The sequence below is a fragment of the Salmo salar genome, chromosome ssa20 (assembly GCF_905237065.1).
Source record: "Salmo salar chromosome ssa20, Ssal_v3.1, whole genome shotgun sequence".
Lineage (NCBI taxonomy): Eukaryota > Metazoa > Chordata > Actinopteri > Salmoniformes > Salmonidae > Salmo > Salmo salar.
The window spans coordinates 37,736,781-37,752,018 of NC_059461.1; the positions used below are offsets into that span (position 1 = coordinate 37,736,781).

Consider the following 15,238-nt stretch of genomic DNA (forward strand, 5'->3'; position numbering starts at 1 on the left):
AGTAATTTTTCCAACAATTCTTTACAGACAGATTATTTCACTTATAATTCACTGTATCACAATTCCAGTGGGTCAGAAGTTTACATACACTAAGTTGACTGTGCCTTTAAACAGCTTGGAAAATTCCAGAAAATTATGTCATGGCGTTAAAAGCTTCTGATAGGCTAATTGACATAATTTGAGTCAATTGGAGGTGTACCTGTGGATGTATTTCAAGGCCTACCTTCAAACTCAGTGCCTCTTTGCTTGACATCATGGGAAAATCGAAAGAAATCAGCCAAGACCTCAGAAAAAAATGGTAGACCTCCACAAGTCTGGTTCATCCTTGGGAGCAATTTCCAAATGCCTTAAGGTACCACGTTCATCTGTACAAACAATAGTACACAAGTATAAACACCATGGGACCACGTAGCCGTCATACCACTCAGGAAGTCTTCTGTCTCCTAGAGATGAACGTACTTTGCTGTTGTTCTGGGATTGATTTGCACTTTTCGCACCAAAGGACCTTGTGAAGATGCTGGAGGAAACAGGTGCAAAAGTATCTATATCCACAGTAAAACGAGTCCTATATCGACATAACCTGAAAGGCCGCTCAGCATGGAAGAGGCCACTGCTCCAAAACCGCCATAAAAAAGCCAGACTACGGTTTGTAATTGCACATGGGGACAAAGATCGTACTTTTTGGAGAAATATTCTCTGGTCTGATGAAAAAAAAATAGAACTGTTTGGCCATAATGACCATCATTATGTTTGGAGGAAAAAGGGGGACACTTGCAAGCCGAAGAACACTGTCACAACCATGAAGCACGGGGGTGGCAGCATCATGTTGTGGGGGTGCTTTGCTGCAGGAGGGAACTGGTGCACTTCACAAAATAGATGGCATCATGAGGACAGAAAATTATGTGGCTATATTGAAGCAACATCTCAAGACATCTGTCAGGAAATTAAAGCTTGGTTGCAAATGGGTCTTCCAAATGGACAATGACCCCAAGCATACTTCCAAAGTTGTGCAAAATGGCTTAAGGACAACAAAGTCAAGGTATTGGAGTGGCCATCACAAAGCCCTGACCTCGTCCTATAGAAGATTTGTGGGCAGAGCTGAAAAAGCGGGTGCGAGCAAGGAGGCCTATAAACCTGACTCAGTTACACCTGCTGAAATAAATAATTATCTGTACTATTATTCTGATATTTTACATGCTTAAAATAAAGTGGTGATCCTAACTGACCTAAAACAGGGAATTTTTACTGGAATTAAATGTCAGGAATTGTGAAAAATTGACTTTAAATGTATATGGCTAAGGTGTATGTAAACTTCCAACTTCAACTGTAGATGAGATCATTTTAAAATGATGTTTAACACCGAAATCATGTTAAACACTATTATTGCACACAGAGTGAGTCCATGAAACGTATTATGTGACTTGTTAAGCACATGTGTACTACTGAATTTATTTAGGCTTCCCATAACAAAAGGGTTGTATACTTATTGATTCAAGACATTTCAGCTTTTCATTTTTGATTTATTTTGAAAAACATAATTTCACTTTGACATCATGGGTATTGTGTGCAGGCCAGTGATCTAAATTGAATCCATAAAATAAAAAATCAGTCTGTAACACAACAAAATGTGGAAAGGATGTGAATACTTTCTGAAGGCACTGTATATAGTCAGACTTATATAGTCAGACTTATCAGGCCCTCTATGGGAGTGGCTGAAAGTCTCCGAGTCAGTTTCCTAAAAGATCATATCCTGACTGACCTAATATTATACCACACGGTATGGGACATTGAGGGCTACGCAATCAAAATACATACACGCCAACACACAGGGACACACACAACTAGTCCTGTGGTCCTGAGGGAGCAGTCAACTTGTGTTACTGAGTCCTCTTCTCCTCCTTTGAGTGTGTTCTGCCTCCCACAGTGCTATAAACTGTGGTGTTCTCTTTCCCCATAAAGGACCAACAATACGCAGCCTGACCACCTCCCTTTTCCCAAGCTCTGCTTCTATTCCATTCCAATCCAGCACAGGGGGAAAAAAAGCAATTAGAACAGTATGTTCTGGAGCGTATTATCCTCTTCCTTCTCCTTAACCTGGAGGAGTCTTTCAAGCTCATTTGAAATCAAATGAACATACGTTTGTTTCTCTTCCTCTGTTTCCTTTCACTATCAAGCCTTTTTGAGTGTTTGTGACATGTTTGGTTAGAGTGTGTGCGTGTGTGTGTATGTGTGTGTTTGTGTAGCCTTCAGTGTGTGTTTTTTTGTTGTGTGTGTTTGTGTAGCCTTCAGTATCCCATACCGTGTTGTTTCTAATTCTTCCTCTGTGGGAAGTTTCTGGTGTGTCAAGATGTGCTTTGCATTTGTTCTTGCTTCATCTCTCTGCCCTGAAGCAATGCAGGAGAAGACAGGAGTCAAGAGGAGGAAAACAGACAGTCTGGACATTGTACATTCAGAGGAGACTGGATATACTTCAGCTAGCTACTGAGGGAGAAAGACACGCAGGCTAGCTTGGACAGCCCTAAGACCACTCAGTTCCGTTAAGATACTGCTGCCTTTGTTATATTAAGGTCAATAACCAATGCTCCCTTAACATCCCTCCCTTCCCCTCAGAGTGGAACATACCAGGGCTTCTGTGGTAGAGTTTGGTTCGAAGGTTCTCGAAGGCTGGAGTTGCTATTCTGAACTTTTATGTTCACTATCACTGTGTGTGTGTGTGTGTGTGTGTGTGTGTGTGTGTGTGTGTGTGTGTGTGTGTGTGTGTGTGTGTGTGTGTGTGTGTGTGTGTGTGTGTGTGTGTTCCCAAGCATATACAATTAGTGAATTGCATTAGTCAAACACAAACAACGAGATTCTTCTGGCCTGTTGGTTTACCGAGGCATGGTGAAGACAAACATTTTTCGTTTTTGTTCGCTCTTCAAGCCAGGCACTGCCTCATGGTCAGAAAGTATGGATGAGTTTGTTACTGGGACCACAGAGAAATAAACACTGGACTGCAAATACCGCAACAAATTAATTCTGCAGTTTATGAAAGTAATGTATCTCTTTTGCTAGCATGACACTGCTAGCATGACACTGTATAAAAATGAATAGTCCAAATCTGAAATTATAGAGTTTTGCTTAGTTGCCCAATACAATTCAACCTGAATTCTATTTGGAGAGAGTTCTACTTAAGTGATAATGCCTGAGAAGCTGGCAAAACTTAGTCTCGGGCTGGCAAACCGTGCCAATATATTCACCAAACACCGGCTTCGAGGGCATTATCACATTTATACAACGGGTTACCAACATTTTGATTATTTTATCCATACTATTTAATATTTCCAAAATATATATTTCCGACACAAATCTAAGGTTGCTACCCAAGCCAGCTGGTCATTCGTTCTATCGGTTCGGTTGCCAGAGATACGACCCAGTTGTTCAGTCTTTTTGTTCTTTACCTATGGACACAACCCAGACGTTCATTCTAAATGTTCCATTGCCGTACTAGCTGACAACGTTCTTATCCCTTGCTTGCTAGATAGCCAACTATGGCTAACTTACAGTCACGTCAAACAGTGCAGCCAGAATAATAGTTTAAGCTGTTTTCTAGTGACGTTTATTTGGATACATCCATAACAATGAGCTAATGAAGCACGATTTCGCCTGGCATAGAACATGTGCTCTCTCATTAGGACACTGTTGTTCAGAGGAGCTAGCCAACAACACAGCTAACACAATAACCTCAAACTGAAGCTGGAAAGACTGCAAACTAGCTGCACTTCGTTTCACCTTTTTTCAAATTGACATTTCTTTGTAAATATCCAGAAAAATGATGCCAGCTGATTCATGACTTCGACTGGCTGAGAAACTCTGCCTGCCTGTCTCGCTCTCATCCCAACCCCTACACATTCATTACTATGGGACAGCTGGAGATCGAATTTAAATATTGAAACAATGTTTTATTAAGTGTCAGAGAGACAGAAAGCAAGGTTTGTACAAATCTCTGCTGTTGAAAACGAAATGTTAGTCTAAAAGAAATGTGAGATAATGTCTAGATGTTTTTTATAGTGGAGATCAAGTTTATAAGGTGCCTGGCTGGGCTGATGAGACAGTGGATTGCGCAGTCAGATGGAACAGAGTAAATAGGCATTTAACGTTGTAGATTTAGCCGGTGGTAACTTGTGGAATAGACATCAGCTGGAATGCAGTTTTAACCAATCAGCATTCAGCATTAGACCCACCCATTGTATAATGTCAAACATCTGACAGTGCTATAAAACACACAGACAGTTCTAGAATGAGTACATACTGCATGTGTGTGCGTGTATGTGTGCGTATGTGTGTGTGCATGAACAGAAATCAGACTCATCAGGACAAAGGTCAAATTAAACACACAGAGACTGATCTCCTGTTGGTTCTCTGTCCTTGCGGTCCTTTTATCAGAACTGAGGAACACGCTGTATGTATATGAGTACACTGTGTCAGGACAAGATAGCACATGCAAACAAACACAGAAGAAAATTCCTATTTTTATTGTCTGCAGAAGAGGAGAGGGAAGAGGAAAGGGAAGTTCTAAGTGGAGCAGTACACCCATGCTGTGGTGAATGAAGCCTGTACTGGTGGGAAATGTTACTGCCTGGTTACTTCTATCAGCTATGTGGAAAGAGATTTTCCAGTGACATCCTATCCCATCTTCCTCTGTTGCAGTGGTCACTGGTGGGTCAGACGGAATAGGGAGGGCATATGCCTTTGAAGTAAGTTCCCATTGTTGTTTCTGAATATGCCTGTGACATCCCACCTGTCCATCACTATCTCCTATGGTTCGAAGCTACCTGTCTGTCCATCTCTAACTCCTGCGGTTCAACCCTACCTGTCGTTCCATCACTAACTCCTGCGGTTCAACCCTACCTGTCTGTCCGTCCATCACTAACTCCGGTGGTTCAACCCTACCTGTCGTTTCATCTCTAACTCCTGTGGTTCATCTCTAACTCCTGTGGTTCAACTCTACCTGTCGTTCCATCACTAACTCCTGTGGTTCAATCCCACCTGTCTATCTATCACTAACTCCTGTGGTTCAACTCTACCTGTCGTTCCATCACTAACTCTTGTGGTTCAATCCCACCTGTCTATCTATCACTAACTCCTGTGGTTCAACTCTACCTGTCGTTCCATCACTAACTCCTGTGGTTCAATCCCACTTGTGCAGCTGGCAGGACGTGGGCTGAACGTGGTGATCCTGAGCAGAACCAAGGACAAACTGGATCGGGTGGCAGTGGAGATAGGTGGGCGGAACTAACATCCTTCTTCTTGTTCTGGGATGAGCAACATTGTCATTGGGGACTGTTTAGATGTTAGGTCAATGGGATCAATGATGTATCTATTGATCTTCATTCTGTGACATTGCTCTTTCACAGAAGAAACCACGGGTCAGAAAGTGAAAGTGATCGTAGCCGACTTCACTGAGGATGACATGTACGAGTGCATTGAGGCGAAGCTGAAAGGCTTAAATATTGGTGTATTAGGTACGTGGTTTTCAGATTTTTGTAAGTGCAGTAAGTCGTGTCATTCAGTTGTATTTATTGTAAATGTTAAAAATGAGATTATAAACGGGGTGGTTTGAGCTCTGAATGCTGATTGGCTGAAAGTCATGGTATATCAGACTAAATTCCACGGCTATGACAAAAAATATATATATTTTTACGGTTCTAATTACGTTGGTAACCGGTTTTAATAGCAATAAGGCACAATAAGGGTTTGTGGTATATGGCCAATATACCGCAGCTAACGGCTGTATCCAGGTACTCTGTGTTGCGTTGTGCGTTCAGAACAGCCCTAAGCCGTGGTACATTGGCCATATACCACACCTCCTCGGGACTTATTGCTTAAGTATAGTATTATAAATAAAACAAGGAGAAATAATGATCTCCAAAAATGGTCTATCTAATGCCAATGAAAGTTAACATCCAATCCACACAGTGAATAACGTGGGGATTCTACCCAGTCATATTCCCTGCAAGTTCCTGCAGACTAAAGACCTGGAACAGGTGAGAGGAGACAGACACTATTGGTTATCTATTAGCCTGTCCTCGTACCTCACATGTCCTCTCACCTACATTGATGTTACCTGGTGGAAGACGGAAGACAAGGAAAGGGAAACATACTTCACTCTTGTATTCTTTTTCCTTCCAGAAAATTACTAAAGTGATCAACTGCAATGTGAAAGCCTTGGTCAAGGTGGGTAGACCTACTAATATTGAATTCCATCAGGTGTTTATGCTTAAAAGGTATAACTCAGGATGTTGGCAATGACGCCCTTCATCTACTTCCCCAGAGTCAGATGAACTCTTGGATACCATTTTTATGTCTCTGTGTCCTGTATGAGGGAAGTTATAGGTTGTTTCACGGGCCAATGCTAAGTAGCATTAGCGCAATGAGTGGAAGTCTATGGGTATCGCTTTAGGTGTCTTCTTGTTTTTAACGGACTTGTCTTATACTTTATCCCACAGATGTGCCAAATAGTCCTGCCAGGGATGGAGATAAGGTGTTTTGGAGAGAGGTTTTCCTCAATATAATATTGAGACTTCACACTGTCAATTAATCAAAAGTCCAGTTTACTGAAATTGTCTGTTAATTGCTTGATGAACATATGTTGATCAATGTTAGGAGTAGTGCTTGAGTAGTCCTGACCAGAGCCATGTATTTGGATGTATATTCTCTTATGTCCTTACAGAGGGAAGGGAATGATCGTGAACATCTCCTCTGGTGTGGCCAGTGTTCCTTCCCCCATATACACCATGTACTGCGCCTCAAAGGCTAGTACAGATCTGCTCTGTCTTTCACTTTGAAATTGCTTCACTTAGCTTAATTTAAGTACAGGATGATCAGTAAGTTGTTGAAAAATGATTCTGGAATTAGTAGTTTGTGTAACAAATAATCAAAGTGATTTCAACGTTTCTATGTGTCGGTCTTTGTCCAGGTGTTTGTGGAGAGGTTCTCTCAAGGTCTGCAGGCTGAATATAAAGCTAAAGGAGTCATGATACAGGTGCAGTGATACATCTAAGCATCAGTGTGCATGGATCTATTTTACATTCATATGAAAAGGGGGAAGGGTGCTCAAATGATCCGTATGTGCACTGACTGAGCTGGGGTCAATTCTATAGAAATTCAGTCAGTTTAGCAGGTGAATTGAAATTCTAGCTAAATCAATAATTTTAAAAAGTACTCAAGGGAAATAAATGGCACTTTTCAATTGGAAGTTGAATTCACTTGACTGAACTGAAATGGAACTGACCTCTGACTTTGTCTGTTCTATTTGTCTGATTTACTCTATTTATCTTTCCTGTATCTCTGTCTCACAGGCAGTGGCTCCATTTGGCGTGTCCACCCCCATGACGGGCTACCAGAAGCCCAACATGGTGACCCTGACAGCGGAGGACTTTGTCAGGTCGTCCCTGGAGTACCTCCTAGCCGGGGACAAGACCTACGGCAGCATCTGTCACACAGTACTGGTAAAATACATGAGAACATTTACAGATATGGAAAGGAGAAGTATTTACAGTGTATAGTCAGTGCCATCACTGAAACCATGCCACTTGCCTCTCTCCCTCCTGCAGGGTTGGATGGTAAAGACTGTTCCCAAGCAGATCCTCCATAGTGAGAGCATGCAGGACAGTCTACTGGAGTATGTGAAGAAAAGACTGGGGAAATAGGTGATAGATCACTTGCAACACATACACTATTTTATCATCATATACTGTGCTTTCAGAAAGTATAGCACCCCTTGACTTTTTCAACATTTTGTTGTGTTACGGCCTGAAATGGATTAAATTGAGATTGTGGCCCATAATGGCCCATAATGTTTTTTACAAATGAATAAAAATGAAAAGCAGAAATTTCTTGAGTCAATAGGTATTCAACCCCTTTGTTATGGCAAAATAAGTTCATGAGTAAAAATGTCCTTAACAAGTCACATAAGTTGCATGGACTCACTCTGTGCTCAATAATAATGTTTAACATGATTGTTGAACAACTACCTCATCTCTGTACCCCACACATACAATTGTCTGTAAGTTTCAGTCGAGCAGTGAATTTCAAAACACAGATTCAACCAGAAAGACCAGGGAGGCTTTCCAATGCCTCGCAAAGAAGGGCACCTATTGTCAATGGGTAAAAATAAAAAAGCAGATATTGAATATCCCTTTGAGCATGCCGAAGTTATTAATTACACTTTGTCACTTCAAATTAAAACTTCTTAGGGTTAGGCCCCTTTTTTCTCAATTTCCGCCTGAATGACGTGCCCAAAGTAAACTGCCTGTTGCTCAGGCCCTGAAGCCAGGATATGCATATAATTGGTACCATTGGAAAGACAACACTTTGAAGTTTGTAGAAATGTAAAAATAATGTAGGAGAATATAACACAATAGATATGGTAGGAGAAAATCCAAAGAAAAACCAACCAGACATTTCTTTGTTTTGAGAGACCATCCTCTTAGAATGGCATGTACGAGGTCCTTTTGAAAATTAGCTCCCTGGATGCAATTCCTATGGCTTCCACATGATGTCAGGCTATGTTCTTGTAACTTCAAAAATGAAGAAGAAATATCAGTTTTAGTACAGGGACACAGTCTTGGAAATTCGTGTTTGCGCGTGCCATGAAGACAGGACACACCTGATAAAATCGGTTTCCTATTGAACATACTTCTTTCCGTAAGAAATATTATAGTTTGATTACATTTTAGGGTATCTGAGGGGTAAATAGAAACTTATTTTGACTTATTGAAACAACGTTTAGGGGTAGATTTTTGGATTCCTTTCTCTGCATGTTGAACGAGTGGATTACTCAAATTGACAGCGCCAACTAAACTGACTTTTTGGGACCCTTTGGATGACAAATCAGAGGAAGATTTTCAGAAAGTAAGTGAATATTTAATCGCTATTTGTGAATTTATGAAACCTGTGCCAGTGAAAAAATATTTTGATGTGGGGCGCCGTCCTCAAACAATCGCATGGCATGCTTTCGCTGTAATAGCTACTGTAAATCGGACAGTGCAGTTAGATTAACAAGAATTGAAGCTTTCAACCGATAGAAGACATATGTATCTAAATGTTTAATATCCATGATTTTTATGATTATTTATTTGAATTGCGCGCCCTCCAGTTTCACCAGAAGTTGTCCCGCTAGCGGGATGCCTAGCCCCTTACACCCAGTCACTGCAAAGATACAGGCGTCCTTTGTAACTCAGTTGCCGGAGAAGAAGGAAACCACTCAGGGATTTCACCATGAGGCCATTGGTGACTTTAAAACAGTTAGAGTTTAATGGCTGTGATTGGAGAAAACTGAGGATTGATCAACAACATTGCAGTTACTCCACAATGCTGACAGAGTGAAAATAAGGAAGCCTGTACAGAATAAAACATATTCCAAAACATGCATCCTGTTTGCAACAAGGCACTAAATACTGCAAAAAATGTGGCAGTTAACTTTTTTTCCTGAATACAAAGTGTTATGTTTGTGGCAAATCCAATACAAAACATTACTAAGTACCACTCTCCATATTTTCAAGTGTAGTGGTGGTTGCATCATGTTATGGGTATGCTTGTAATTGTTAAGGTATAACGGCTCTCATTGTTAGAAGTAGAAGTGGACCAAAGCGCAGCGTGATAAGTGTTCATGATTCTTTATTTTCACAACACACTCAAACCAAAATAACAAAAGGTGAAAAAACGAAAGCGCACAGTTCTGTCAGGCAACAGAATGCTAAACAGAAAATAACCTCCCACAAACACAGGAAGAAAACAGGCTGCCTAAGTAAGATTCTCAATCAGAGACAACGATAGACAGCTGCCTCTGATTGGGAACCACACTCGGCCCAAAAACAAAGAAACAGAAAACATAGATTTTCCCACCTGAGTCATGCCCTGACCTAAGCAAACATAGAGAATAATAAGGATCTCTATGGTCAGGGCGTGACAGTACCCCTCCCCCCCAAAGGTTCGGACTCCAGCCGCAAACCTGAACCTATAGGGGAGGGTCCGGGTGGGCATCTCCTCTTGGTGGAGGCTCCGGTGCGGGATGCAGATCCCCCTCCGCTTGGGGCTTCCCCCACTTTCATGGAACCGGACCGTGGATCGTCGCCGGTGGCTCTGGACTGGGATCCCCCGCTGGAGGCTCTGGACTGCCGACCGTCGCTGGAGGCTCCGGACTGGGGACCGTCGCTGAAGGCTTCGGACAGGGGACCGTCGCTGCAGGCTCCGTGCCATGGATCATCACTGGAGGCTCCGGGCCATGGATCATCACTGGAGGCTTTGTGTCATGGATTATCACTGGAGGCTCCGGGCCATGGATTATCACTGGAGGCTCCGGGCCATGGATTATCACTGGAGGCTTCGTGCCATGGATCATCCCTACAGGCTCCGGGCCATGGATCATCACTGGAGGCTTCGTGCCATGGATTATCACTGGAGGCTTTGTGCCATGGATCATCCCTACAGGCTCCGGGCCATGGATCATCACTGGAGGCTTCATGCCATAGATCATCACTGGCGGCTTCATGCCATGCATCATCACTGGAGGCTTCGGACCATGGAGCCAGAACAGGTCTCACCAGACTGGGGAGACGCACTGGAGACCGGGTGCACGGAGCTGGCACAGGATATACTGGGCCATGGAGGCGCACTGGAGGTCTGGAACGTAGGGCTGGCACAACCCGTCCTGGCTGGATGCTCACTTTAGCCAGGCAAGTGTAGGGCGCTGGCACAGGACGAACTGGGCTGTGAAGGCGCACTGGCGACACAGTACGTAGAGCTGGCGCAGGATATCCTGGACCGAGGAGACGCACCGGAGACCAGGAGCGCTGAGCTGGCACAATCCATCCTGGCTGAATGCTCACTTTAGCCTGGCAAATGCGGGGAGCCGGCTACGAGTGCCTCGGGCTGTGAATGTGCACTGGGGATACCGTACGCATCACTGCATAACACGGTGCCTGACTGGTCACACACTCCCCACAGTAAGCACGGGGAGTTGGCTCAGGTCTCAATTCTGACTCCGCCAATCTCCCCGTGTGCCCCCCCCCCCCAATTTTTGGGGGGAGCTGCCTCTCGGGCTTCTGTCGTTGCTGTGACTCCCGATCTCGTCGCCTTTTCTCCCTTGCTGCTTCCACCTGTTCTCATGGGAGGCGATCCCATCCGGCCTGGATCTCCTCCCACGTCCAGGATCCGTTGCCATCCAGGATGTCCTCCCATGTCCAACTATCCTGGCCACGCTGCTTGGTCCATTTTTGGTGGGAGGTTCTGTAACGGCTTTCGTTGTTAGAAGTAGAAGTGGACCAAAGCGCAGCGTGGTAAGTGTTCATGATTCCTTATTTTCACAACACACTCAAACCAAAATAACAAAAGGCGAAAAATCGAAAGCGCGGAGTTCTGTCAGGCAACAGAATGCTAAACAGAAAATAACCTCCCACAAATACAGGAAGAAAATGGGCTGCCTAAGTATGATTCCCAATCAGAGACAACGATAGACAGCTGCCTCTGATTGGGAACCACACTCGGCCCAAAAACAAAGAAACAGAAAACATAGATTTTCCCACCCGAGTCACGCCCTGACCTAAGCAAACATAGAGAATAATAAGGATCTCTATGGTCAGGGCGTGACATAAGTACTGGGAGTGCTATAAAGTCCAAAAGTTATGGCCGGAGTCAGAAAGTTGGCTGTCATAAGTTTTACAATAAAAGTTTACCTTTAATCCATCTACAGTATGTGCATATTTCAAGATATGGCATATGAGGGTGTGATGAGATACCCAATGGGTTCGACCGTATTTCTCTCAAAAATTGTTTGGAAAAAACTTTTGCTTCAAAACTGGAAATCAAATGACCATCCATCATTAAGACAGTGGATGAATCAAATGCATTAATATCTAAATACAACATTACAAAAACATTACAAGTACCAGAGATATTCAAATGATGAGGAATGAGAGAAATGATGGAGTGTGTGTGTGGGTTGGGGGGGGCTGTGAGTGTGCACAGAGACAGTGCAAAAATAAAAAGTCAATAAAGATACAAGATGAACTCAGATAGTCCGCCTAGCCATTTCGATAGCAGATTTTACAGGTCTTCCTACTACACCGCCTGATATAGATGTCCTGGATAGCAGGGACCTCGGCCCCAGTGCACCTCGGCCCCAGTGCACGACCCTCTGTAGCGCCATGCGATCGAGGGCAGTGCTATTGCCAAACCAGGCAGTGATGCAGCCAGTCAATATGCTCTCTATGGTACAGCTGTAGAACTTTAAGGGTTTGAGGGCCAAACTTTCCTCCTGAGGGGGAAGAGCCGCTGTCACGCCTTCTTCACGACTGTGTGCGTGTTTGGACCATTTAAAGTGATTTGGACACCGAGGAACTTGAAGCTCTCGACCTGCTCTACTGCAGCCCCGTCGATGTGGATGGGGGTGTGCTCGTCCCCCCCCCCCGTTTCCTGTATTCCACGTTCAGCTCCTTGGTCTTACTGACTTTAAGGGAGAGATTGTTGTTCTGGCACCACACTGCCAGGTCACTGTAGGCTGACTCATCGTCGCCTTTGATCAGGCCTACCACCGTTGTGTCATCAGCAAACCTGATGGTGTTGGAGTAGTGCGTGGCAACACAGTCGTGGGTGAACAGGGAGTACAGGGGACTAAGCACACAACACTGTGGGGCCCCTGTGTTGAGGGTCAGCGTGGCAGGGGTGATGTTGCCTACCCTCACCACATGGGGTCAGCCCGTTAGGAAGTACAGGATCCAGTTGCAAGGGAGGTGTTCACACCCAGAATCCTAAGCTTGGTGACAAACTTAGAGGGGACAATGGTGTTGAACTCTGAGCTGTAGTCAATGAACAGAGCTCTCACATAGGTATTCCTCTATTCTTGGTGGGTGAGGAAAGTGTGGAGAGCAATTGAGATTGTTTAAGAAAAAAGTGAAGTAAAAAAATAAGTAAAACATTTAAAAAATGATTAAAAGAGCAGCATTAAAATAACTGTAGCGAGGCTACATACAGGGAGTACCGGTACAGAGTCAATGTGCGGGGGCACAGGTTAGCATTTCACTGTAAGGTCTACATCTGTTGTATTTGGCGCATGTGACAAATACAATTTGATTTGAAAACTGAAACCTACTTGATGGTAACAGTGCTCACTTCTGCCCCTAGTGGCAGGTTTCCACATCATCGCCCAACATCCTCAGAGAAAGTCCCTACGTGGAATACTGACTTGTATCACGTGTGACCTGGTTGTAAAGAACACTCCTCATAAATTTCATTGAAGAACAGAGTGAAGACGTGAGACTGGAGCCATATCTACTCATACACACGCACGCACACACACACACACACACACACACACACACACACACACACACACACACACACACACACACACACACACACACACACACACACACACACACACACACACACACACAGTGTGTCTGTAACTCATATCAGTGTAGTCTCATCCAGGGTGCGAGACAGACAGGATGGTGATTGAATGACCAGACAGCCAGTCTGTGTCTACGCTCTTCAGTAAATCACTAAAACTATTTGTATATAAGCTTTAAAAAATATAAGCCTCAACTGTGGGATAATGTGAACAACAGCTAATCAACAAGGCAACTTATTAGAATAAGAAGCAAATATAACTTTCCATCCCACTTACCGGTAGCTGATGTTGTTCCAGCTTGTCAGAGCAGGCTGACTGGCTAAGCACAGTGTGACTGGAGTGATTGGACATGATGAATTATCTTCATATGGTAAGGGAGAAAGACGGGAATAGAGTCAGAGAATATACAGTAGATAGAGGAAGAAAGGGAGAGATGAGAAGGAGAGATGTTGAGAGGGAGGAGGTTAGATTGACCAAGACCAAAATCTTCCCTCGTTCTGCATATTACTGTCGGAGTCCCTTCAAGACCGAGACAGAGAGAGAAAGAGATTGAGCGAGAGGAGGGTAAACAAACAAACAAACAAACAGTCTGTCACTCTCATTATCAACACACAGCAAGACACAGGGGAGACAGACAGACATGCACACACATATGCACGCACTCGCAAAAGAAGGCAGGCAAGGACACACACACACACACACACACACACACACACACACACACACACACACACACACACACACACACACCAACATTGTTCAGCATGTCGTGTGCGTCTCACTGATAAACCACAGTAATGGGAGCATATTAGGATGGCTGACATTATTTCAAAGAATGTAACATGTATTGTTTTTAGTCTGTCACTATCTAGTGGCAGTTTATCGTCATCACAAGCAGAAACACAGGAAGTTATGAGTTTTACATTTTATCAGGGAAAAAAAATACATATTTTTTTATTCAACCTTTATTAAACCAGGCAAGTCAGTTAAGAACAAATTCTTATTTACAATGACGGCCTACGCCGGCCAATGACGGCCTACGCTGGACGACACTGCGCCAATTGTGCGCCACCCTATGGGACTCCCAATCACGGCCAGATGTGATGCAGCTTGGAATCAAACCAGGGTTTGTAGTGATGCCTCTTGCACTGAAATGCAGTGCCTTAGACCCCTGCCCAAATTGATCCAGAGATGCCCAAAGCCTAGTTCCTGCACCTTGGCTCCAAAGAGGAGTAGATTAAGTTTGGGCAGGGGTTGCCAACCTTACTTTTCTACCGGACAACTTTATGGTTTCTACTTCTTAATTACCGTTTATATTTTTAGTTTTTCTCTCACTCAACTTTTTTTCATTCAACTTTTTCACTCCGGACGTTTTATCTGGACATGGTTCGTCAGGACTTCCAACAGCCGAAGCTAAGTAACATTAACATGATAATTGCAGTCGCTGTACTCATAATATACAGGAGAACGATCGCCTTACGGCGAGGATAGCTGTGCTGCAAGCCCAGCTTCAGACGCAATCGTTAGGCAAGGGTAATTTCAGTGTAGGAAAGGATGAAACAGCGTCTGTGCCACCAGTAAGTACAGATAGTAACGTTAGTATAAATCCCCTCGCACGGTCCCCGCAGCCGGACAACTTTCTCATGGCTTCTGGAGGGAAATGTTGTAGGAATGCTCAACCGGTGTCGCTCATTCAGCCGACAGAAACTTTCAACCGGTTCTCCCCATTAAAGCAGCGAGTCGGAGTCAGAGGCCGAGCCTTCTCTGGTCTCTACTCCTCCCGTTCCGGGGTCTGAGACGCCGAAGCTTCCCACCGTTAGCTCTGACAAATTGAAAACCCTAGTCATT

At 43.9% G+C, this 15,238-nt stretch overlaps 1 protein-coding gene across 2 annotated transcripts in view; it reads left to right on the top strand.

The window, feature by feature from the left end:
• The window catches only part of LOC106580550 (testosterone 17-beta-dehydrogenase 3), an 11,354-nt gene extending 3,483 nt beyond the window's left edge, over positions 1–7,871 (top strand). The window contains exons 2-11 of one of the 2 annotated variants that reach the window (XM_045703285.1): positions 4,687–4,733; positions 5,186–5,261; positions 5,394–5,501; positions 5,956–6,023; positions 6,169–6,213; positions 6,486–6,535; positions 6,710–6,791; positions 6,956–7,021; positions 7,338–7,487; positions 7,593–7,871. In XM_045703285.1, the coding sequence (XP_045559241.1) occupies positions 4,687–4,733; positions 5,186–5,261; positions 5,394–5,501; positions 5,956–6,023; positions 6,169–6,213; positions 6,486–6,535; positions 6,710–6,791; positions 6,956–7,021; positions 7,338–7,487; positions 7,593–7,688 (788 nt within the window). In that variant the 3' untranslated portion in view covers positions 7,689–7,871. The remainder of the gene's footprint in view (positions 1–4,686; positions 4,734–5,185; positions 5,262–5,393; positions 5,502–5,955; positions 6,024–6,168; positions 6,214–6,485; positions 6,536–6,709; positions 6,792–6,955; positions 7,022–7,337; positions 7,488–7,592) is intronic. The other variant, XM_045703286.1, reaches the window with a different exon arrangement.
• The last annotated feature ends 7,367 nt before the right edge of the window (positions 7,872–15,238 follow it).